Raw genomic sequence first — 25,469 nt, forward strand, 5'->3', positions numbered from 1 at the left:
ATGGGTTTACTAGCTACCTGTGCATCCCTTGTGGCAGGAAACCAAATTCATTGATTTTGTATGAGATTGTATTTCATAGGGGTTGATGGTGAGAGCTGCACAGAGGCTATGCTCACGGTAGTGCGCCTTCCTGCCAATGCACATTTGTTACTTCAAACACCCCCCCCCCCCCCCCCCCCCCCACCCTCAAACAGTGAGCCAGAGCCGTGTCTCTCTCCTTCTCCGTTTCCCTCTGTTGTCGAGATCTCTTCACGTGCGCGGCTGACTCCTGTTATTCTCCCCTCCTTTAATGGGAGCCGAGTGAGTCGTGAGTGGTTGGAGATATCGGCGGAACGATAAGGATGGATAATTCGTCATTGCCGTGGCTGTCGTCAGTTCCCCCGCACGAGGCAGCAGGCATCAAAGACGAGAGAAAGATTAGAAGCAAAAAGCTATCGCCTTTTCAGAATTCTTCTTGAACCGCCGAGGAAAGTCAACACGAGCTCTTTCCAGACACCACCTCTACCGCCCCCCACCACCATTATGCAGCTTGAAGCATTTGATATTCATGGGTCCTAAATATAGACTTTAATTGACTAGCAACTCGGGAATCGTTTGTGATTTGTATGAATATTTAATCAACCTATTTGTAAATAATCTGCCTTACTGAGTAGTGTAGTATAACATTCTTTATTGTTTTACTGAAGGGTTGATGGGAGCTTAGCCAGGGTTGCTACTGTGGAACTTTTGACCTGCTCACCGGATACAGCAGTAGTGTATCACTAGTCACTACAGTGACATTGGAGTCAACGTGGTCCCAACGTGACCTCTGCATGCTCATCCTCATTATGCACCATGCACCTGAGAGGGTCTTTGTGAAGTGAAGGGTGCCAGGGTGGAACACTGATACTCTTTCCCCTGCAAGGCAAAGTTACAGTTGTGCCGTTTGAGAACTGTCCTGCCATGTCCTGCCATTGGTAATTCAATAAATTGTCAGTGCATTGTCAGAAACAGAACATTCTCACTGAGAAAGGGGTGGCATTTGCCAAGGTGTATGTTAATTATATTCAGATTCCCTGAATAGATAGAGTTCCTCTGCTGGACACTTTTCAGTAGCAAAGTGGTAGAATAAGCAAGGCTAATCAGTGAATAAATCCTGCAGGGAAAACATCCATTTTCAGAAGACGTTTCAGGAAAATATCAGGAAAGGGTTGGAATGGCACATCTGCATCCACTGCGCAGTCGCTGTCGCTATCTAAATGTAAATTGTTAATATTTAATCATTCTCTGATGTATTAACTTTCTTTGCCGGTGGTGAAGGGGTAATGTTTGTAAAACTTGAAAGAGCGTCTTGAGACGATTGGGGCAGAAAAATGGATCTTGTTTTCTTCCTTTTGTTTTTAGCCTCGATCCAAACCGGGGTTCACGTAACACACGTGGCGAGGACATTTTGATAGGCTTCCTATCGCCTGTCAAAAAGTTCTTCTGGCAGACAGCTTTTCAGATTAGCGTTGCCTTGACAACTGGGGGTGAGATCGGGATGGGTGGGATTTAGTGGGGAGTGCCTGTCTGCTGCTGATTAGCTGCCAAATTGCAGTTTCAGCTCGGCACGCTGCCTGTTTGTCAACGTACATGCACAGCCGGACGGTTTTCTTCCCGTCTCGCAGTGGCTGATGCAGGCAGCGCTTTATGAATGAAGAAGGAAATGTGCCCGCAGGAAATGTCCCTCTGTGTGGCGGCCTGGACGGTCCATAAACCAACTCAGATTTACACACTTTGGACACCGATTGTGGTGATGGATGGCATCGTAATAACTAATTGAACAGTTATGCCTATCACGTTTTAATTTCTTGTTCATTAGTGTGGCATAAAGTGTACAGTGGGGTGAGAGAGAGAAGGGCAGTGTGTGAGAGGGCCTTAAACACTTAAGCCCTATTTAATAGTTCAGCTATTCAAAATGTATAAGATGACAACGCTTTGTGTTGTGATGCGACGTGAGCATCAACAAGATCATCTTCAGATCATCATTGGCCACTTTGGCCAGGGTGAAGGTGGCCTAAAAAGGACTGGATTTGACTTGGTTCCATTGTGAGTACTTGGTATGGATGCACTTGCAGATGGCCAGATGGTGCCATGTTGTAAAGTGTGTCCTTTCTGTTAGCCTTTTGCAGCTAATTCGCCAATACATCACACATGCAGCCTGCCCACTGTGCTGGAATAGAGTATGTTTGCATGCTGGTCGATGCAACGCGGCTCGCAAAACATCCCAGTGGTATCATATCATTGTGTGTGTGTGTGTGTGTGTGTGTGTGTGTGTGTGTGTGTGTGTGTGTGTGTGTGTGGGGCACATAAATTCTGGTTAATGATACCGAATGCAATGCATGTAACACTAAATGAGCCTGGCTGCTGCCGCTTTGGCTAATTTGCTATCAATCTGTTTACATTTTGTTTAAAAAAATTGTTACAAAGTGGGAAAAGGCAACATTCTGAATGGAACAGATATTAAGTATCTAATAATATGAACCCCCCCTCCCCTATGAGCAGCAGCTCATACGGCGAGAGGGAAAGAGCACTGGGTGTACATCAAAGAGCGAGGAGGGGGCGAAGGAAGGGCAGAGGATACTCATCAGCCGTGTCAGCGGGTTAGGGGGTTCTGACGTGACCGGGTCCCAAATGGAGCCATAAAGACAAGAGGAGCCTTTGAGATGGAAATCTCTGGCGAGGTGGGGAGGTGGTGTCTTCTTCTTAGACACAATAGGATCTTCAAAAGAGCCTTTTGAGGGGGGGGGGGGAAGAGAGAGAGAGGGAGAATATATCCTGAGGTGGAGTGATCAAATACTCTAATGGTGTTTTTAGCACTCAATAAGTAACTACATCTCCTAACTTTAGACTGAATGTATTTTTAAGGTTTGAAAGGAAAAATCTTTTCAGGCTAAAAGATTAAACTTGTCTAATGTGGACACGGGCCAAGCCCCCCCCCCCCCCAACACACACACGCACGTGCACACAGACAGAGACACACACCCCAGCAGTGCCAGCTCTCCCACTGTATTTATGGTCCGCCCGTCGACGTGGAGGTTGTCAGGATTAGAGCGTTTGAATAAGGCTTTATTCTCCCTGCTCCCAGAGGGTGGGCCGTTTGGACCCTGGGCCAGGTTCCTCTCACACAGGCTGTATGCACACCAATCATGACACATATTTGCTTTCAAACGCACAGCTTTGAACAAATGTAGGAAGCAAAAAACACAAATGCGTCCTGACTCCTGACCCAGTGTTTGGGAACCAGCAGATGGTCTGTTTATGGTATGTTTAGAGAGATCCATAGACTATATCTCAATTGAATGGGGATGCATGCATACCTTTATTAGTGTTGCATGACTGCAAGTACTGTTTCATGTATGCTGTTGACAAAAATGGCCAAATGGTCTAATGTCCATTTACCATGTGGTTTCCAGGCATGCATTACGGTATACGCAGAGATTCTTGTGTGTGGACGACGGAGAATCAGAGGTCGTTTCGGCATTAAAACGTGTTTTAAAAATGTGGATGTAGTCAAAGACATTGCAAAAGGAAATGCAGGTGGGCCAGTCTGCACCTGAGAGTCCAGCTAATTTCACACTCCAGCCAATCCTGTTAAGGTTGGCTGGTGCCGGAGTCTGGCGGTACTGCTTGAAATGGAGGAAGAGATGGGCTTTGTTTGGAAACCAATGTGCTCAGTATGTTGCAGGTATATATATAAGCCAAAGCATTGCTTCCTGCTAAGCTCCGTTTCTGCGTATACCCCCCGAGGACCGCTGGCGCTCATTCCACCCATCTAATCAGGGACTAATTTAGACCTGAGACGACTGGGGATTTCCGTCATGTGTTGGACTAGAAAACCAGCTATTGTCTAGGGTCGCCGTGATCTCCGCTGAAGCATTGATCTACAGAGCACCTAGAGACATGAGCAGGCTGCATGCAGTCAAATCAGCCATAGTCCCCTAGCAGTGTATCGATATGTTATAGACGGCTATCAATACTTTGCAATGTTATGTCCCTCTTAATGAGAGGGAGTACGGTGCAAGGCAGAGCGGACATCTGCCATCTGAGAGAGGTCAGGGGTTTGCTCTCTGTGCCTTTGCCAGATCCCATGTAGCCAAATGTTTTATTCACATCTCAGAAGGACTCCTTGACCTTCCATCACACGGTGCCCTTGAAAGCTCTGTCTGAAAGGCCTTTGAACGTATCAGATATATCGTGTTGTCTACGAGTACAATTGATTTTGACATTAAAACTTCATGGCATATGTTGCTATTTCTAGCGCAGTGGAGTAAAGGGACGGGACAGGAATGATAAATCACACTGTCCAGTGTCCAGGTAGAATACTTAAAACCATAAAACATGAAGTCTCACAAATGCCTTTCATAATGATCTGGGTGATATTGCCCAAAAGGTATCACAGTTCTTCTATCAGTATTATGATCAATGACCTGGATTGCAGAAGTTATTAAACAGGATAACCAAATGGGAAAGTATATAAGCACTCCATATGCACTATTATAGGACAATGTAGCCCTCTAAGAAAACAAGTAAAACGGCTTATAACATCAATTTAATGTATTTATACAAAATATTAGACCATTTTCATTGGCAGATTACGTTTCTAAAATTAAAGTTTGACTAAGAACAATAATACAAATGAATAGCCAAATGACATTCTGAGTTCACTTAAATCAAACATTTGATTTGTACACATTGTGCACATCAAGCACACTATTTGTATTCTTTGAAGTATTGTTTTTTAATATTGTTTATTAGACAATATGCTAGATGAAAGACTGTCAGTTTAACTAATAGCAATGAATAGAAGCATACTGACAATATTATGATCAATGTCCATGAGATAACAAGCCATGCTTTCTTGGATTTTGTTAGGAGTTTATAAAAGATTGCATTAAATACGTAGGTAAGTAAATAGAACAATCAAATATATAATTGAAATGAAAAACTAAAATAGAATAGAATAACGGGGAGGGGTGGGGTCACTGGGGTGTCATTAAATGAGGTATTAATGGGGGCATTTCGGTGGAAACAAGACAAAGCAAGACATAGCAGACTCTCATACATTATCCTCCAAAAATATATACTAAAAATAATACAAAAGAAAATATGGCCTTGTCGACTTAGTTTTGGTTAGATTTTAAAATCCTTTAAAAAGTAACACATCAACAGAACAGAACAGTAGTGGACAGATGTTCTGAGCAGGAGACAGTTTCCATGAACTGTGTCCTGTACCGGCTGTCGTTGGTGTTCTTGTAGGACTCATCATCTGGTGAAGAGTTCCTGCATCCTCTTCCTCCTATTCCCCTCCGCATCACCCAGTTATTAATATTATAGATACATTAAAGTCCTAAAAGAAAGAAAAACTGCTTAGAGCGGTGCGTTTACTTCACCCATAAGGTGCCTGCGTGACATTTTGAGCTACATGCCCGGATATCAGTCATTAAAATTGACTAACCTGATTTTGAGAACCACTAGGTTCTTTCTGAAAGCAGAGAGGTTGGCTGGAATCGGGACTGGGCTGACGAGATGAAATGCATAACTACCAAGGTGGCTCTGTTGACTCAAACCAACAGCAAAACATTTTGGATAAATGGTGCATTTATATAGCGCCTTTATCCAAGGCGTTTTACATAGATTGTGCATTACATTCACCCATTCATACACCGATTGCGGCAGAAGCCATGCAAGGTACCAACCAGCACATCGGGAGCAATTTGGGGTTCAGTGTCTTGCCCAAGGACACTTGAACATGTAGACAGGAGGAGCCGGGATTCGAACTGCCAACCCATGGATCATTGGACGACCTGCTCTACCTCCTGAGCCACAGTCGCCCCAGGATGTTTGCCGCCCCATAAATAATAATTTGTCCACTATTACATTTGCATCTATGGAGTACATATTTTCAGATCATCTCAATAAAAATAGAAATGAAGCGGGAAAAAGAACATATTGCCATCATACAAACATTGGTGTAGTGCAGACATTGTTTGGGCTTATTTTGCCTAATACTGTGTCTATCTGTGTTTGCTGCATTGCAGAATGATGCCATTGGTTCATTGGTGTATGAGTGTGTTTGTTAGTGATGAGATCAAATCAAACATGCCTGACAGTTACGGCGAGACATCAAATTGGAAGTCATGTGTGCAGAGCTGATGGGAGGGAGCAGGGCACTGTGACACGATTCTTTTCGATCTAACGTCAAATCATTGTCAAATGTTTGGAACCCAATATCTCATCATATTGCACACCCTTTCTGTTGTTTTACCACAAATTGTGCTGTATATGTATGCCTGCAGGTCGGAAGGCAATCCAAATGGAAAGGTTAGGTCCTAATACTGTCAAATGTCATTATGATATACCCACACAGCTGTTGCTTTACAGGCCAAAAGTCCCACTTGGCTGCATCCTCAGTCTCCCAGCTCTTATGGAAAGGTTATTTCCCATGGGGTGCTTTTGTCTGTATTCCGGTTGAATCTGTCTGGTGGTCACTCTGTCCCCTGGCCTCCACGACGTAGCCACTTACACTCCCCGGTGAGTCCGGTGAGGGCAGTGTGACTTTTCCACTTGGTGACAATGCCCCCCGTCTCAAGGTAGAGCTGGCAATTAAACCTGCCTCCGCCTTGCATAATTTACGAGGCATGCAGTAACGAGGAAGCTTCTCATTAGCACAACCCCCCTCCCCCTCTACCATGAACTGTGATACGGCATCTGGCAACCGGAGCTGTCTGGTTGGGCGTAAGGAGAGCCGGTTGTCTGGGGTCGACCCACCCAGGCTACAGCTACAGCAGTGGGGGGACGCACTGGGGGCTTCAGCCAGCTGGGGAGGTGACAGCTCCAACCTGGTATAAATAGCCTCCCATTGTGCATTGTGTGTGTGTGTGTGTGTGTGTGTGTGTGTGTGTGTGTGTGTGTGTGTGTGTGTGTGTGTGTGTGTGTGTGTGTGTGTGTGTGTGTGTGTGTGTGTGTGTGTGTGTGTGTGTGTGTGTGTGTGTGTGTGTGTGTGTGTGTGTGTGTGTGTGTGTGTGTGTGTGTGTGTGCTTGCTTGCTTGCTTGCTTGCTTGCTGTGTGGTTTGTATGCAAGAGAGAAAAAGAGAAACCCTGTGCATGAGGAGAGTGTGTGAGTGTGCCTGGCTGGGTTGTCAGTGCACACGTCTTTCTCTCTGGACCATTAGGCATAATAGTAAGCTTATGTGTCTGATTCTGTTCAAATCTGGTTTGTGTCTGCTCCTCTTGTCGGGGGCAGAGAGGTTAAAGCCCGCCAAGCGCCCAGAATATCCCACATTTGATGTACCTTCAAGTTTCTTGTGTGCACACTGTAGTCTGTATTTTTAGTCTGAAATTGTCACACGTTTAAACATTTATAGGCCCTCGTGTGTCGATCACGTTTACACACAACAAAACATTCATTCTTCATTCAAGGTTTTGGAACAGGATACACTACATTTCGTCCTCCGTCAGTATTTTTAGGATGCACCGTCAATAGCCTATCAGTTGAAACACTTTTCCTTATGTGGTGCCACTATTTTTGTGTGTGTGTGTGTGTGTGTGTGTGTGTGTGTGTGTGTGTGTGTGTGTGTGTGTGTGTGTGTGTGTGTGTGTGTGTGTGTGCGCGTGCGCGCGTGCGCAGGGATGGAGTTGTACTGAATTGAAGAAATATTTCTTAATAACTTGAGATCCGTTGTGCCATGCCAACCTTAAATGGGATGTGGATATTATACGCACAACATGTCATGGTTCAGCATTTAGTTTCAAATCAACTCCTAATTAGTTTACTAACAGCTGTCCTCCAACTGTGTAAATGTTTGCTGTACAAGACACCAGCTTTTCGTGTCTTATCATTTTGCTGTGGAGTCTCATAATGAATACATTGAAATGGATGAGGCTATTGCACTGCTTACAACTTGCATTTTAATTCGTCTAACCAGTTGTGTTGTGTTCAAGCTGTTTAAAAATACTTATTGTTCATGTATCGATTCCACATAGCCTAAAGTTATTAATAAAAAGAGCAAGGCATATTCATAGACTATGGCTTATAACACAATCCATGCGGAGCTGAGTATCAGAGACGTGCAATTCTCATGGCCACAAAGACGGTTCCCCCCCCTTTTTTTTTTTACAAATGTAATTTAGTTTTGGATACAGCCTGAAACCGTTTGTTATTTGTGTTTGCCAGTGTGTTTGTAGAGTCAATGCTTTTAATGCGCTAATCTAATACGCAATGTTGAAATGAGATAAGATTGATTATAACCCAGTCTTTTTCTCGGGCTGTGGAATCAACAATGTTGAGTGTTCTGCTGTGGGGAATTTAATATATCAGTCATGGCAGGATACCAACTTCTTTGTCAGGCAGCCACAGCGCCCGATGGATCCAACATTCACCACACAATATTTCACAAGACAAATAGGAATGTTAAAATAGAGCAGGGGCCTCTGAAATATGTCTGGTGAGCTGCCAATGTGGCTGGTAGTGTAGACCAACTAACCAGCCTTTGGCAGGAAGCTACTTAGTGTTAATTTCCCTTCTGATATCATTTTTTGCTGTTAACCATTTTGACCTGAGATCAGATTCTAAAAATGTCTTCTACATCCTGACAGTCGTTCTTCGTTTAAAAAAAAATATCTACAAGCTCGTATGAGCTTGTAGATCTGCTATTTTTCAGTAGCTAACACCAAAAGGGGTTCCCGCCCAAAATGGGTTAAACTGCACTTTGTCTCTGGAGTATGTAAGAGTGACTTTTTTGTTGTATAACATCGCTCCAAAACATTAATACTAATAATGGGCGTCTAATCCCGTCTATATTTTGAACGTATTCGCCCAGGCTTGTAGATCTGCTATTTAATGCTACTTTTGTGCGACACTATAAAAATATGAGGACATTCATTTATGGAAAAACCTACAGGTTTCTGGCCCACATTTTTTCTTTTCCTACCTTCAGTGTAATGTAAGACTAATAGTCTAGTAGTCACTAGTCTACATCAGTCCTATACACATTTCGGCCACGATCTGTAAGCTCACAATGCATTGCAATGTGACGCATTGAGAGCTTATAAATCTGCTATTTTCAAAAGATTCACATACATTTGAATATTTGTGGAATCAGACATTCGTTACACTGAGTACTTTTCTTTTGTACTTTTAAGTATATTTTGTACTTTTACTGAAGTGAACTTTTGCATTATGTATACTTTTACTTGTAACCGAGTGTTTCTACATTGCGGTATTGATACTTTTACTTGCGTTACTTTTCCCACCACTGCTCGGGGCCCTCCTGAATTCCTGCCAGGCCCACGTTGCCACGTAAGCCGCAAAGACTGTGTCGGGAAACATGGCAAAGACACCTCAAGAGCAAAGTAAAAACACAACAACGGCTCACCCTGGTCCTCACAACACACGCAGCCCGTCAGCATGGAGGCTCTGGGAGACATGGTCCCACGAGGCCTGGAGGCAATCACTTCTAGAGTGGGGAGAAATAACCTGGGATGATGGCTCCCAGATAGAGCGGGAAACGAAAAGGACAGCGGGCGGTTTAGACAGAGGAATTGGTGCATCGCGAGGGCAACACGGTTAACCCGTCGACACCGGGAAAGCCTCTGTGTCACTTACATGTACAGCTTTTAACGGTGCGTTCAGACTTGAATTTAAATATTCGCCTCGGTTCGTCCCGTTTGTGCTGCGCCAGGTCGCGCCGCGGCCGTTCGAGGCTTCTCGTCTTTGCATTGACTTTGTATGTAATCACGCTCTAAGTGTGAATGTACTTTACACCTCTTTAACCATTATTTTGTACATTTTTTTGCCTCGCTATTCAAAATGAAAGACGTGAAAATGTGTGCAAAATTGCTAATCTTTGAACATTTATACTGTATATATTTTAAAGCGAACATTTCTAACTGAAATCCTTCCTTCTGGGGATCCCCTGGAATGGTCCGTGGCCAAATTCATTCAGAAGGCATTTTTGTAGAGCCTCGGGTCTAAATGGGTTAAGGGGGGGGTGGGGGGGTGGTGAAGCGGGGTGTGGCGAGGGAAATTGACGATGGGTAGGGGGGGGGGGGGGGGGGGGGGGAGCGGGAGAGCGAAGCAGGTATAGAGCCGTTAGTGGAGATAAAGAAGAAATCATTCAGTCAATCAGCCTGGGCCGCTGTGCAATCATCAGATCTCATCTGTTTTCAAGAGCAATTCTGCCGTTTATTGAGCTGTTGTGCTTCTACCAGGGACGGGATTGGGGGGGCTGCCTGGGGGGTCTTTAACCCATTCTGACCGGGCACCCATTTTGGTGTTAGCATCATGTTATGCTTTACCTATTGAAAAATAGCAGATCTACAAGCTCATATCGCGCCACCGAGTGGCGCGATACGAGCTTGTAGGTCTGCTATTTTTGAAAAATCGAAGAACGACTGACATTTTTAGAATCTGATCTCAGGTCAGAATGGGTTAATCAGACCCAGTGTGTGGCCAGTGGAAACCTCGTGTGAATCTGATCTCAGGTCAGAATGGGTTAACCCACAAAAGTCAGATGAGTTCCCTTTGTTGGCTTTTATTCCCAATGTTGAAATATGTAGTACTTTTCCTTATACTTCTCCGGTTGTTGCTGTGCTTTCTGAAGAAGACACTAGACCTGGTACAATTAAAAACATAGGAATTACTACAGTGTGCAGGTGTGTGAATGGGTGAATGTAATGCACAATCTATGTAAAGCGCCTTGGATAAAGGCACTATATAAATGCACCATTTACCATTTATATCACATGCCATTATAGTCCAAGGCAGGCTAAACAATACCATTAATTGTCTCTTTTTTTTCTCCGTTTTTTCCTCATCATGTGAGCTCAGGCCAGAGCCACTCATTATCATAGCCTATTTTGTGCCTCTGCTGTTTTTGGAAAGGCACCTGTTTGATCTTGTAACCTCTTGTAGGGTGTGTGAGATGTCTCATTTAAATAGTCCCACTGCCCTGAGTCAAACTAATTGGGCACAGAGCTACAGTAGATGTGAATCACCTGTTGTGCATCGATGCATACAGGATTAATCAGCCACCCACACACACATTCAGGGAAGGAAACAGCCTCTGTCATGACACATTTATCTGACTTTTATGTTAATTGTTAGGTGCACTAAGGGATATTTGTTCTTGTTAAAATATGTGTTAAAACGGTCTATATTGTGATAGCAGTCATTGCTATCGAGTGCATGTCCAGTAACAGGGGACCACCCTGTCTCTATAGCTGACTTTAGTAAACTGAAAATGTATTTTCAGGTCAGGAATCAGGATACCAATTTGATCCAATCAGGAGAGAGAACTCATACAGGATACCGGGGTAAACAAGTTAAATTGTAAGGGATGGAACTAAGTTGAAGACGATAAATGTGTACTCTCTCATGATTGGCTGAAATTGGCAACCCACTTGAAAAAGTATTTTTCTGTTTGTTTTCTGTTTTCTCAAGAGCTTGGGAGACTAAACCAACACTATAGCAATGATTCCTACCAGAATATAAATATACATGTAGATCAGTGGTTTTCAACAATCAAGGTTATTCAGCATTTGAGCACGGACCACCATTTTGATGACATTTAGCCTCTCAGACCCACAACAAGATGTTGTCCACAATTCCAATGCTGTATTGATGTTGGTACCATAGGAGAGACAAGTAGACAACAGGCAAACGTTGATCAAAATAACAATTCTACATTCTCTAAATGTATCTCTCTCTAAAAATCCTTGTAAATTAAGTAATGCCGATGTTTAACAATAATTAAACCCTTGAGAGTGTAACCCTAACCCTAACTCAAGAGTTAAAGATCTGCAAGGGTCCATTAGGTTTAACTTGTTTTTTCCCGCCCAGATGCTAGCCGCAAAGGCACGGCCGACGGATCCTTGCCCACCGTGGCCGTCCAGGTCACCATCCAGTCGGAGCAGGAGAGACAGATGATGAAGATGATGAAGAGGGAGGGGAAGAGGGAGAGGAAGAGGGGGAAAGGCCTCGACGATGCCGACCCCGCAGATGCAGGCTTCTGCTTTGACCCCAAAGAGATGAGAGCCCAGAGGTAGACGCCCGTCTCTCGACTTTTTTCCCTCCTCACCTCCCTCCCTTTATCTCAAGATCCACAAGAGAACCCCAACCAGGGACCCGTCCCAAACTAGTGAAAACAGCAGATCTACAAGCTCACAACCCGTCGCGAAGCGACAGGTTTTGAGCTTGTACATCGGCTATTTTCCACTACTCCTTAATTATTATTTAGGGTTAGTTTAAATTGATGGAATTTCTTAGATGTGCTTGTTTTAAAATGTATATGATTCTTTAACAGATTCATACCTGTTGCAACCTATACGTTGTTAACTTGTTATACCTTTCAATCTGGGAGCTACCTCTGTGTCTCATTAGTTGTTGCTATACATGTAGCAACATATTTAATTTATTTAATTGTCTGTAAATCTTTTGAAATATATTTATATTTAATGTAGGAAAAGAAAATGGGATTTTTAATCAAGTCGTGACCCATAAAAATTGGTCTGTGACTCACAAATATGTCCCTAGACTCCCTACCCACTGTTTGGGAAAGAGTGCTGTAGTACTTCAATATCGAGGCCAACACATTCTTATGCATTTTTCATCACAGCTCAGCCGCAGGTTAAGAAAGAAAAAAGAGAGGGGGGGGGGGGGACATATTGACTTTGGCATCGCACCCTCTTCTTTTTTGGGGAGGGGATTTTTCTGAAAATTTAATTTCCAGCAGATGAAGAAAAAAAAAGAAAAGAAAAAAAAATAGAGGCAGCGATCTGTTTAATTAAAAACTTAGTATGGCCAAATCCGCCAGACTGTGAAGGAAGAGATTAGCAGCGAGGTAAGCCATGTTATGAGGGAACATTATGCCTCATGTCTCTCCGCTGGAAAAAGAAAAACAACATTTCACGTGGCTGCCTGCCTATCTGTTTGTGCCGTCCGTCAAAATCTGTATTCTTCTTAAATCCCAAACCCAAAGCTAGGAGCCTGTGTGTGTATTTGTTCAGGTGCAGTATGTCCTCCGGTGTGAACTGGAGCCTTATAGGGATGGGATTTATCCATTCATTCATGAATTGGTAATTGATAACCTTATCGATCGATTAACTTTCCTAACATAAAAATCTATATTTTGCTGATATACAGAAAGAATACAAAAGGCATATTATTATTCCTTGATCAAATATTTATTTGACCATTTGAGATACAGGGCCAGGCAATGTCATCTTTGTATGAGGCATAGGCTTGTCTGTCACATCACATGCAAAAGCAGGGACGTTTCTGTGGCTACCAAGGTGGGGGGGGGACCTTTTTTTAACTAGCCCACATATGTGCGTTCACGCACAGACGGCATTACATTCACAGAAAACCGCCCAATGTTTGAACCGCAGAATTTAAGTGTCTTATCTTCTCTTTTCTCCAGGGAGCAGGCCCTGCTGAACGCCCGTGTGGAGCCAGTGTTCAGCCTCAGAGAGCGCGTGTACGAGCGCGTCCGCTACCCCAACGTCTACGACTGCCAGGCCGAGTCCGCCAAGGCCGCCGCCTTTGTGGGAGGAGCCAAGGTGAGGCCTGAACCACCAAATATGGCAACGTGAAAACACTTCCCAATTAACTATTTTATTGGTAATTCAAAAGTCATCTGCACACCTGAATGAAATCTCTGCGACAGATGCATTGGTGGAGTATACATGCACAGTTTGCACACACACACACACACACACACACACACACACACACACACCCACACACCCACACACACACACACTGATCAAAGCATAAAAAACACTGTACACTACAGTATCTTCACTTGCTCATCAATAAATCCATTTTAATAACATAATATATTGTTTTAATGGACAAGTGAAGACAATAGAGGGAATGAGTGGCAGATTGTTTAAGGCACTCAGATAGAACTTTTCTGTTTGGATGTATGTTCTGTCAAGGCCAGAAAGTAGTTTTTTGCCACTCAGTAGGCGTTCCCACATAACTTGGGGGCATGATGATAGTCATACCCTCTATAACAGTTTTATTACAAGAATGATTGATACTAGAATGTACTCCCAGCTGCCTACATAAACAAGGCCGTTGCTATGCAACGCTCCCCGTTACATACTCATTGTTCAACTCTGCTTTCATTCATTTTATTTTATTTTTTCTTGCTAATTTGAATTGACCCCCACCGCTGACATAATATTTGAAGATTTGAAACTACGCCTTCTTTCTTGCCACCAACACAACGCAGTTTTTGGCCCATTTTGTTTTAAGTTGTTGGGTGGGTTAATTTAGTCTTTTTTTTCCATCAATCTCATCTTTCAGCAGCTCTACATACTCCTTTTAAGGTGGAGTTTTTTTCTTCTTCCAGAGACATACATTAGGCCTCCACAGAGATTGAAGTTCACCTTGAATATTGTCAGTCTGTTTGTAGCGTAATGGTGCGTTCACACAGGCAGACGCAAAGATGCACAGCTACACAGTGTATTTGTAGCTGTTGTAGCTGTTGTAGCAGCTACAAGCGTCGGAACGCACAAACAAAAGAATACCCCCCACAGAATAAAAGTTTCACATACTTATAGGTTAATTCACTCTGTGTTGGGTTGTTGTTGTTATGTTTAAATATTGTTATGACAACTACAAAAGCAGTTTTATTTCAGAGAGATAAATACGAAATAGCCTTATTTCAGGTCTTTTCACCGTAACTGTCATGATTACATCTACCGGTGACTACCAAGGGGGACAGTGATTTCCTCGTTTCTGTTTTCACCCGGAGGGGCTCGGATAGCGCGAGCATGCATGCATGGCCGTGAAGATTGCAGATGACGCTGCGCTGGTTGACGCCTCCATCAGGCCCGCTCACTAGCAGGCACAGAAGCACCAGTGGTGTGCCAGGAGCACTTTCTCTGGCTGAACTTGAAGGAGATAAAAGAGCTCCTCCAGAGCAGCGTTGTTTTTGACAGCTAATTTTACACTTTGGTTGCATGCTGAAAATAGCTGATCTACAAGTTCACGCAGCAATTGTCAGTATATTTAGTCTTAGTTTCAGTCATGGCTTAGTTTTTATTTAGTTTGTGTCAACAAACACATTTTTCGTCATAATTTATGTCGACAAAATCAAAACTACCGGTACTCCAGAGGAATGCTGACTCTGACCCTGTCCTGCTGCTGACGCTTGGTGGAGCGGGTGGCTGTGGCCACATGAAAACTTGCAAAAAATCATAATATCGAATCGCAACAATTGTTGAATCGCAGGATCACAATTCGATTAAGAATCACAATACAAATCAAATCGGCACCCTACTTATCGAAATCCTATCGAAATAAGAGGTAATTATGGAAGCATGTACTGTACACAAACACATGATGCACATTCCATGAGTGTGAAGAGGACATTGCTTGTAGTTACCTCTTATTCTTATTGTCTGTTGCTGGGCGTTGTAACTGTGATGTATGTATTTATTGTCGTGTCTTGACTGTACGTATTGACCCGAGCAAAATGATTTTCCCTTGTGGTTAATAAAGGACATCTAATCTCATCTATTGGCATTTTGTTAAAGTGCAGTTCTAATCCTAAATGGATCCTAGTTTAAACCATGCTGCAGCTGTCACCCATGATGGTGTAAAGTGTAGACTAAGTAGACTCAGCATGTAGGGAAACTGTGTATCATCACCCACCACCTCTAACCGCAGCATTGTTCAACTTCAGATCTTACACAGTACAACCCTGGGTGTTCATTACATTTGCAGAGCATACAAATGGAAATGGATTTTGTTCCATTAGTCCATTTGTACACGTGCTACAAAAAATGGATAGTTTTAAGTTGTCGACTCGATTGATGCCTTCACAAACTCATTGACTTAACTTTAGTTTTTAATATCAACGTTTTCCCCAGGGATAATGGTGATACTATTTGTTCCACCCTCGTCTTTCCATCACCAGATATGATTAAACAGCAGCTATACATGTTGGAATCAAATCAAGATAAATATTTTTCTGACGTTTGGAGAAGATGCATAGTGGACATTCTGCTGACCCAGATGCTGTCTCGACACCCAGCCAGTCATTACACCTTTGCACCCAACATATTATTACCCACAAGCCTTTCCTTTAATCTGCTCTGTTTATATGACACCTTCCTTTAATTGTTCATTGTAACTTTCACCTATGCTGCTGATTACCATACGCCTCTCATGGGTGCATTTTCAAAGGGACCCTGTGGGAATACATTTGGAAATATGTCAGTCGGTTTAGTTCATTGCCAAACATCCAGCGTAGCGATAGTTCAGGTTGGCACAGAACGCAGGAGGTGTACACTGTTAGAACCCCCCCCCCCCCCCCCGCTATTCATTTGCTGACAAGTTACTTATTACTTATTATAACTGTATTTTAGGCTCTGCTTCTGGGTGGGTTTGTGATCTCAGACTCTGTGTCATGCTTGCACACACAATCTGTAATGTCACATGAGCAGAGTCAAACCACCAAACGGAATGCAATAACATTGCAATAGATGGTAAATGATTAATCCTGAGCTGAATGTCTATCTGAACCTAAATATATTCAGATGTGTGGAAGTGTCTTTCAAGAGTATCCCTCAAGAATACCCTTTCAGGAATATACAAAGAGTTTGAAAGAAGGCACTGGAGCAGACTGGGACAGTTAAGCCTTTATTTAGCAGGGTGTACAAGTAAACAATACAAAGAGACTTTACCAAAAACATTCTATAACAAGAGCTGACACTCCCATTGAGTCCCATGTGTGATGATGACCCATTTTGACCTGAGATCAGATTTAAAAAATGTCTGTTTTCTGAAAAAGCTATGTTTCTATGTCAGTCGTTCTTCGATTTTTCAAAAATAGCAGACCTACAAGCTCATGAGCTTGTAGATCAGCTATTTTTCAGTAGCTAAAGCATAACATAATGCTAACACCAAAAGGGGTTCCCGCCCAAAATGTGTTAAATGTATGCACATGCATGCGCACAACCGTGCATGTTTATGTGCGTGTGTGAAGTTTTATATATATATATATATATTTATTATTATTTTTTTTTAAAGGAAGCGCTTGCGCCATCTAGTGGTGATCCAAAACCTTTGGAGTTTCGTGTCTTGTTATAGAATTCCGTTACGCATTACTAGGAGCATAATGGCCTGTAGTGTGCTGGCCAAACCACCAGGCACTCAGGGACATTATGCTAACTTCTTGAAGTGTTCTTGAAGTCATGGACAATGTCTGACTGTGTGTGTGTGTGTGTGTGTGTGTGTGTGTGTGTGTGTGCGCGGCGTTCAGCTGATGTTGCCGGAGGGCGTGCGCAGAGACAACACTAAGATGTACGAGGAGGTGGAGATCCCGCCCAACGAACCCATGCCCATCGGCTTCGAGGAGAAGCCCATCTTCATCTCTGAGCTGGACGAGGCAAGTGACGCCATGTTTAACTGCTTGTTAGTGTTTCTGTGTGTGTGTGTGTGTGCATATGTACACATCGTGGGCATATCTGCTGCATTCCTTTTTTATATTATACTTTTTTAATGCCTCAGGTCTTTGCTTTCTTTTTCAAATCTTCAAACCATTTAAAAAGAAATACAGAAAACGTCAGATCAACAAACACAACGCATTGCGAGCTTGCTGATAGGATATTTGCGCGCCAACACCGTCGTGTTTCGTGTGTGTCCATCAGGCTGGCGGGTAGCAGGAGGGGGAGGTGGGGGTGTAGCGGCATGAGGAGCCGGTGGTCCGGTTCCTTCCTGCTGCTCTGGGACCAGCGGGGCTGTAAAGGCCAGTGAGTGATGTTGCCTCTTAATAGAAAGTGCTGTAGCTCTCAGCCGGCTGTCGGCGGACACAATGGCCCGTCACTCTGGCTGACAGCTTGACTGACATACACGCATGGACACACACACACACACACACACACACACACACACACACACACACACATACACGCATTAATTCCATCACACACTAACACCCGTTCCCTTAGCCCCACCGCAGACTTCACTGAGACCCGTAGTAGGGGGTCAGTGAGCTGGGCAGAGCGCTATTCAACCCCCCCCTCCCCTCAGGCCCTCACCTCAGCCGTTTGGAAGGCAGTAAAGCCCACACACATCATTGGCTTTGAAAGGCACTGTTCCCCTCCTGTCTGGCAGAGTGGTCACTTTCATCCATCAGTACCAGTGGCTATTTGGTGGTTCCAAAGGTCACCTGGAGGGGGAGGGGGGGAGGGGAGATTTGATTTTGGCCTTTCGCTTCGTTGATGAAGTCCCTCAGATATTGAAGACCGTCCCGGTGCCTGTAAACCAACGGAGCTGGTTTTGTCACACACTTCAAAGTACCCGTGTAACTGTTCACCTCTCTTAACCTTCCTGTCACTCAGGATAATGGACGTCATAATAAGTGGGGGGGGGGGGGTCGTCAGCCAGCCGTGGCGTCTGGCGTGTCTGTGAGTGTTTGTATCTGCGCGTGCCGTAACAAATTAATGAAGGGTTGCTTTCGTCATGCCTATGTGGCCGAGTTGCCGCCGCTGTTGTTGTTGTGTGTGTGTGTGTGTGTGTGTGTGTGTGTGTGTGTGTGTGTGTGTGTGTGTGTGTGTGTGTGTGTAAGAAAACACTGGAGCCCTGTGGTCCTCCTCGATGCTTGTCACTTAAAATCTTCATCAAAGCCCCTGAGTGCTAGACTATTAATGTGTCCATTAGGCACACAAATATATGCACAGAGACACGTGTCCCCTGAGACTAGCATCATGTATGCCGTTGTCTGCCAAAGTCTCACACATTTAATCCTTACAGATATATATTATCTCTTAGCGATATACACCCATTTTATTTTGTAATAATATTATATATGTGCACGATAAAATATGCGATGAGAAGGCGGGCTAATGGGAGGCTAGACTGGCAGGGCCATTGCCTCTAAGCACAATTATCACTTTGGCTTTTTCACCCAACGTTTAGCTTCTATTTCTCCTCTGTCAGCCCCTTTGACTTTGAGCTGCAGCCAGCCAGCCAGCTGCGTCGTGAACCAACTGCAAAAGTTTTAGGCTTTTAGCAGACACAAATAGCTAGTGCTCTCTGAAATAAACTAAAAGTTTAGTTCCCCCAAGTTTCTTACACAAGTAGCATCCTAACTACTTGAGCCCTATTGTCAAATTGAGCTTTCAGATTTGGAATGTTTTTTTTGACATGGACATCACAATCACATTGCACAATTTGTAAATGCGTTTCCTAGAAGGCGTTAGCAGTTTGAGAGGATTGTGACCATGTTGTGATGCTGTATCATAGGTGTGAGAAAATCATAGGATGCATGATCTTTCAAATTGTAGGTTTTTATTCAAGATAATTCCCAAATATTATACTTTACATTGTACGCTTTAATTTACACTCATTTCAGCAATAGTTTCATTTTGAATGCCTACCTCAAAGGAATCTGTAACAGGCCTGTTACGGATTGAGATGCACATCGTTTTCTTTATATTTAAAGTTAACAACTCGAGCCAATTTGAGATGTCATGCAATTCCTGTGTAGGTGCGCAGCTGCCATGCTGGCTGTTTTAGCAGACACATAGATGACCGTGTCATCAGCATACATCTGGCAGCTAACGCCTGACACGTATTTGGAAGATCGTTAATTGTACATCAGGGGTATTCAACTAGATTAGGTCGGGGGCCACAACTGTAGAATGATTGTGTGTCGAGGGCCGCACAGCGTGCGTGCGAAGCACACATTTCTTTGGATTCTACAAATGCATTTTGTGTTCAAACACAAAGATTTATGTAGGCTAATACATTTGTGCACAGTATGAGCACAGCGTGATATCATATGTCTATACAAATATATGCTATACCTTAGAATAGACTAGCTGAAAATACACACACACTCACACTCTCTCACACACACACACACACACACACACACACACACACACACACACACACACACACACACACACACACACACTCACTCACTCACTCACTCACTCACACACACAGACTGCAGGAGTCTAATTTAGGATTACTGTCATTATGATAATCTAGCACTTTATATATTGCACACATGATACCTGTAACTTTCTCTCTTAAAAAAATCACACCCGTGTGAACTGAGTGGTTCAGCTCCCCCCCACCTCTCTCTCTCTCTCTCTCTCTCTCTCGATCTCTCTCTCTCTCTCTCTCATTAGCAGGCAACATTGCAGCACTATCCTTCTCTCTGTTTCTGGTGCCCCCTACTGGTACCCTATAGTCATATACTCGTGCTCATGGCCACATAGGTAGCCACATAGATAGGCACGGACTTTGCTGGTTATAGGAGTGGTTGCACTAAAATATATATATATATATATATATATATATATATATATATATATATATATATATATATTCCAAGGGCCACTAGGGGGCGCTGCGGCCCATGGGCTGCCAGTTGAATAGCCCTGATGTACATGGTGAACAACAGTGTTCCGAGTAGCGACCCTTGGGGCACTCCCATGCTGTTAGGCAGCAGTATTGATTTCTCCCCATTGACCCTGACACATTGTTGTCTCCCCCCTGCAGATATGACTTAAACCACTGTAAGGCTTCTGCAGACATGTGTAAGTGCTTTAACCTAGACAGTAAGACTCTGTGGTTGACAGTGTCAAAGACCCTTGTGTTTTGTTTTGGTCCAAGAACATTTGAGAAGTTTGAGTTCACATGCAAACTTGTAAACATTTGCAGATTGAGAGATCATTTTCACACACAAAGGTACACAATCCAAGTGAACACAGGAGCATGGTGGAAATACAACACTGCACAGAGAATTCAGTGGGTCCAATCAATTTCAGGACACATTGTTTGGCTAAATTGTGTTCTCCACTTCCATTAAGCAGGAAGAGTTACGATGGATTGAGAGAATTTATCTCTCCCCAGGAAGTTAATTTCCTGCTTTTCCTGGCTCACAAGAAACAATCAATTAGGGAATATCAGAGAGGAAAGAAGTTTGTTATTGTCTTTTTACAGGGTCCAAATCAATGAAGTCTGAGTTTTCTTTTTTTCTTTTTTTTCTTTCCGCCCATTACAGAGCTCATGTGCAATATCTGCTGCATGGAGACAACTAAGAAAAAAGAAACCCTAAACAGCATGAATAGGAATTGTGTGAATTCTCTGTGGTGAACTGGCAACATTTCCCTGCCTTTTCTCATTTTCTAAAAAGGCTTATCTCCCCCACTGTCCCCTTGGTTTCTCCCTGGCTCTCCCTGGCAGATTCCCCCTTCATCTCAGCGAGTCCCTGTGTAACTGATACAGATTGATATGGAGCCTCTCTTCTGCTGAGCGATGTGAATTAGCCCCAGCCAAGCAGTGGCTCTATTCATTAACTAAAGCTCGGGCAACTCTGAAACAAAGTGCCTCGCTCTTCCAGAGTGTCGGCCGCACAATGGCTAATACGTCTTTACGTGCCATTAGGAGGGCTTTGAAAGGCAGACGGAAAAGTCTTGACGCTTCCATCTCTCTCTGTCTCTCTCTCTCTCTCTCTCTCTCTCTCCCTCTCCCTCTCTCCCTCTCTCCCCTTCTCCACCGGGGGTGTAGATTGTCATTTATGGAGAGCCATAATGGGAAACAGGGCTATGGCGAGCCTGCAATGCCTTTTAATAGCACTGTGAAACATTAAAAGTGGGGAATTTATTAGGGAGCTTTTTAACTAATGAATCAAGGGGGACGGCTGGGCCGTCCTGCTCTCACCACTGTGGTAAAAGCCTTCCTAATTTATCTAAATAAATGTTACAGAGTGTGTTGTGAGCGAGAGTGGACGCCACTCCCGTTTGTAGTGCTGACAGACTCAGTGCACTCGCGCACGGACACGTAGACTTCTCGAAGAACACCCACCCACTGTACTACTGATGTACTGCCTCGTAAGCCAAGGAGATGCAGGGACACGGTAACTCCAATAAACATGGGTGGTGGACAACGCGCGTGCAGTACACACACACACACACACACACACACACACACACACACACACACACACACTCACACTCACACTCACACTCACACTCACACTCACACTCACACACAGCGCTGCTCTTCCTAAGAAGCGCTAATTGATAGGAATCCACGTTCTAAAGCTGTGTGAGATGGTGGTGGTGGGGGGGGGGGGTTCTTCTCCCAGAGGGGAAGCAGTTTGTTGGAGGGATTTAGGTCTACAGACGCTTCGCTCCCTACCTGTCAGGGGAGAAGATCCCAGCGGGAGGGGTTGAAAAGCGCAGCATTTAGTCATTCTTCTCCCCCTGCCAACTGCTAGTTTTGTATGTTTCTTTTCTTCCCTCGCCTCACGAATTATTGTTAAATACCTGTCTTGTTTTTAGTTTTGTTTAGTTTTTTAGATCGATTTGATCTTATTAAAGGCATTTTGAGCTAATGATATAGGAGCCTAAGGAGCGTGTAACATTTGCTATTTTGTCAGCTAGGCTAGGCTATAGGGTGTCCCCGACTGACTCCCCCAGGGGTGGGTCTATACTTGGTCCGCCCCTTTTTCCCCTCGAAAAGATAGCCAATGTACGAGCACACAACACATCTTGGTGTGACTTGTTGTGAGGCTGTAAATCTGCTATTTTCACAAATGTCCACCTCTTATCATTATGACATTCTCAGAATTGGAACATTATTACAGCTCATGTAGTCAAGTGAGTGAGTTTCCTCTATACCTCCCATATGTTAAGCAGTGAATTAACAGTGGTTGTGTCATGTTCGGTGACATCTCTATAGCCTGCTTTCCTGGCCTCAGTCTCTCATTACTACTATACCCTTATTCCTTTCTCTAGCACATTTCAAACCATTGCCAGGCGCATTTTTAACACCTTACTTGATCACACTACAGCATATTATCCACAAGCTTTAGTTGAAACGTTGCACGAAGCAGCGTGTTTTGAGCTTGTCGATCCGCTATTTTAGTACCGAAAAGTAAGAGTTTTGGACACATACTGTATACAGTAAGCACCATATACAGCTTTTATATATAAAGTAAGAGTTTTGGACACATACTGTATACAGTAAGCACCATATACAGGTTTTTCAAGAAACGTAGGTTAGGGAGTTTTTCAGAATCCTGCCTCAGGTCTAAACGTGATGATGATTGAGTGTTCTGCAGTCAGGGAGAATCTCTCTCTCTCTCTCTCTCGCTCTCTCTTTCTCTCTCTCTCTCTCTCTTTCTCTCTCTCTCTCTCTCTCTCTCTCTCTCTCTCTCTCGCCGTGGTGCCACCTCACCACCTTCACTTTCAGCCAACAGGAAGTGGGTAGGCTGCCACTGCGGAGGCTATAGCGCAACGAGGAGCTAAAAAAAAAGAGACGCGAGCGACATCCATAATTAATCCACCTTGATTGCATTTCCTAATCCACTTTTGATTTGCGCGTGTCGGTGTGCGCGGACATGTTTGTTTAAAGACTTGCAAAGCAGGTGCGGGGATGAGGAGAGGAAAGAACTAAAGCATGTTGGAAGTCCCACAAGACCAGTCAACATCTTAAAGAGTTAAAGTGGAGGTAGAACCTGTGGGACTGCACTTTAACCCATTAAAGCTAGGGAAAACATCTGTTTCCCGGCAGTTTCCATTTTAGATTTTACATATATAGCAGTTTTTCAGAAAACTCGTAGGATTTAGAACAGTTGTTCTCAAAAATAGCAGATGTACAAGCTCGCAGCGCAGCACCAAGCATATTGGTTATTTTGGAACATTTTTGAAAAAAATATTGAAAGTATCTGGAAGTCTTTGCATTTTCAAGTCTTCGGGGTATGGGGTTGGGGGGGGGGGGGTCCCTGGCACAATCCATTTTCATGTTTCCATACATATCCATCGATTTAGAGGTCCTTGACATGTTTGAGAACTACTGAATTAGAAGGCATTTGTAACCTCATCCATCGAGGAGATGCGTGGGTTATACGTAGGATAGCACTAGGTCGGAATATTTTAATGTTTGGAAAATACGTCATCAAGGCCTCGGTTTAGTAATTTGTGGTTGTGTGTGAATGATTGTTTGAAGGGAGTGGTTAATGGGTTTGGGGTGCAGCAGACCAGCATCTGATGCACATGTTAGGCCTTTTTTTTTTTTTTTTTCTCCACGGCTCAGGAGGGTCCTGCTGCTTCTTCAGCAGGTGTCTGTGGATGAGGTGATGGATTACCTCTCTCTCTCCTATCTCCATCCCTCCTGGCTCTCTCTCTCTCTCTCTCTCTCTCTCTCTCTCTCTCTCTCTCTCTCTCTCTCCCCCACACACACCCTTGCTTCCTGCTGCTTCTCTGTAGGGAAATGAATGAGCCTCCTGTTTGCTGCATCTGCATCTCACTCTGTCAAACTCCACCATACATCTGGTGTGTGTGTGTGCGTGCGTGCATGAGTGTGCACTTCAGTCTGTAATGGCCTGTGTGCATTTCTTACTATGCATGTGTTACTTTACTATGCACGTACATGCATAGCGTGTGTGTGTGTGTGTGCGACTGTGCGTGCGATCACGTGCGTGAATGTGTGCGTGAGGCCAGGTCATTTAGTACTCTGCATGCAAGCTTGGAGCAAGCTGATAAGCTGTTGGGGAAAAAGGAACACACCAACAACTGGCAATTAAAAGTTGATCAGGCTGTCAATTCAAATGGAATGAAATGGAACCAGAAAGTAATTAAAAGGATAGTGAGAAAACGACAACAATTATATCTCTTAGCTTCTCATTACCGATGCACAGAGGGATTTAATTACTTTAGCTGCTCATACAGTGAATCATACAGTAAACAAAGCACACACATATCCTTGCCACCTCGACCAGTTCGCGCACGTGTATACGGACGATTCCTTTAGCTTTTCCATACTTAAAACCAGGTGCACGGGGCGGCAAATGTGCGCGGACAATATTGGTTGTTTGCGGAATATTTTATCAAGACCTGCGTGGGTCCAATTAGAGTGTTTTAAAGTGGCTAGTGGATTGGAGGGTTATTCCCGGTCCTCCCAGTTTGCCCATATGGCCGTAGGCTGTGTATCCGCTGTGTTAATGAGCCTGTCAGTTCCCATTCCACTCACCTCCAACTGGGACGGACGAGGAGAGGGAAACCGATGTACAGCATCGCTCAGAATATAACCTCTCAGCACACTCACTATGCCTTCTCCTCGCTTAGCATTGTGAGCTTGTCGATCGACTGTTTTCGGGCAAGCAAAAACCAAGTATAAAACACTTTACTGCCTCTCTCTCTCTCTCTCTCTCTTTCTCTTATGCAGACACACACATACACACCTCTCCTCCTAAACGAGGTCATCTCTCTCTCTCTCTCTCACATACACACACACACCCGGAGATGTCAGTTCTTCAGGGCATGAGCTCCTCTAATGCGTTCCAGAACTTGCCTGTCCTGGTAGCATTCCATGGGCTGTAAGTATAGCAGGGCTGTAGCGCGGTCGTTGTGAATGATGATGATGGAGCCAGCTGCATTGTAGTGACGGGCTCTGCCCCTGCACGCAGACA

At 44.0% G+C, this 25,469-nt stretch overlaps 1 protein-coding gene across 1 annotated transcript in view; it reads left to right on the top strand.

Annotated features, from left to right (window-relative positions):
- ascc3 (activating signal cointegrator 1 complex subunit 3) overlaps positions 1-25,469 on the top strand; it is a 187,845-nt gene that overhangs the window by 24,846 nt on the left and 137,530 nt on the right. The window contains exons 6-8 of the mRNA XM_080767693.1: positions 11,861-12,062; positions 13,440-13,578; positions 17,298-17,427. Coding sequence (XP_080623819.1) covers positions 11,861-12,062; positions 13,440-13,578; positions 17,298-17,427 — 471 coding nt within the window. The remainder of the gene's footprint in view (positions 1-11,860; positions 12,063-13,439; positions 13,579-17,297; positions 17,428-25,469) is intronic.

Source organism: Protomyctophum bolini, assembly GCF_963924005.1.
Source record: "Protomyctophum bolini genome assembly, chromosome: 7".
NCBI classification, from domain to species: domain Eukaryota; kingdom Metazoa; phylum Chordata; class Actinopteri; order Myctophiformes; family Myctophidae; genus Protomyctophum; species Protomyctophum bolini.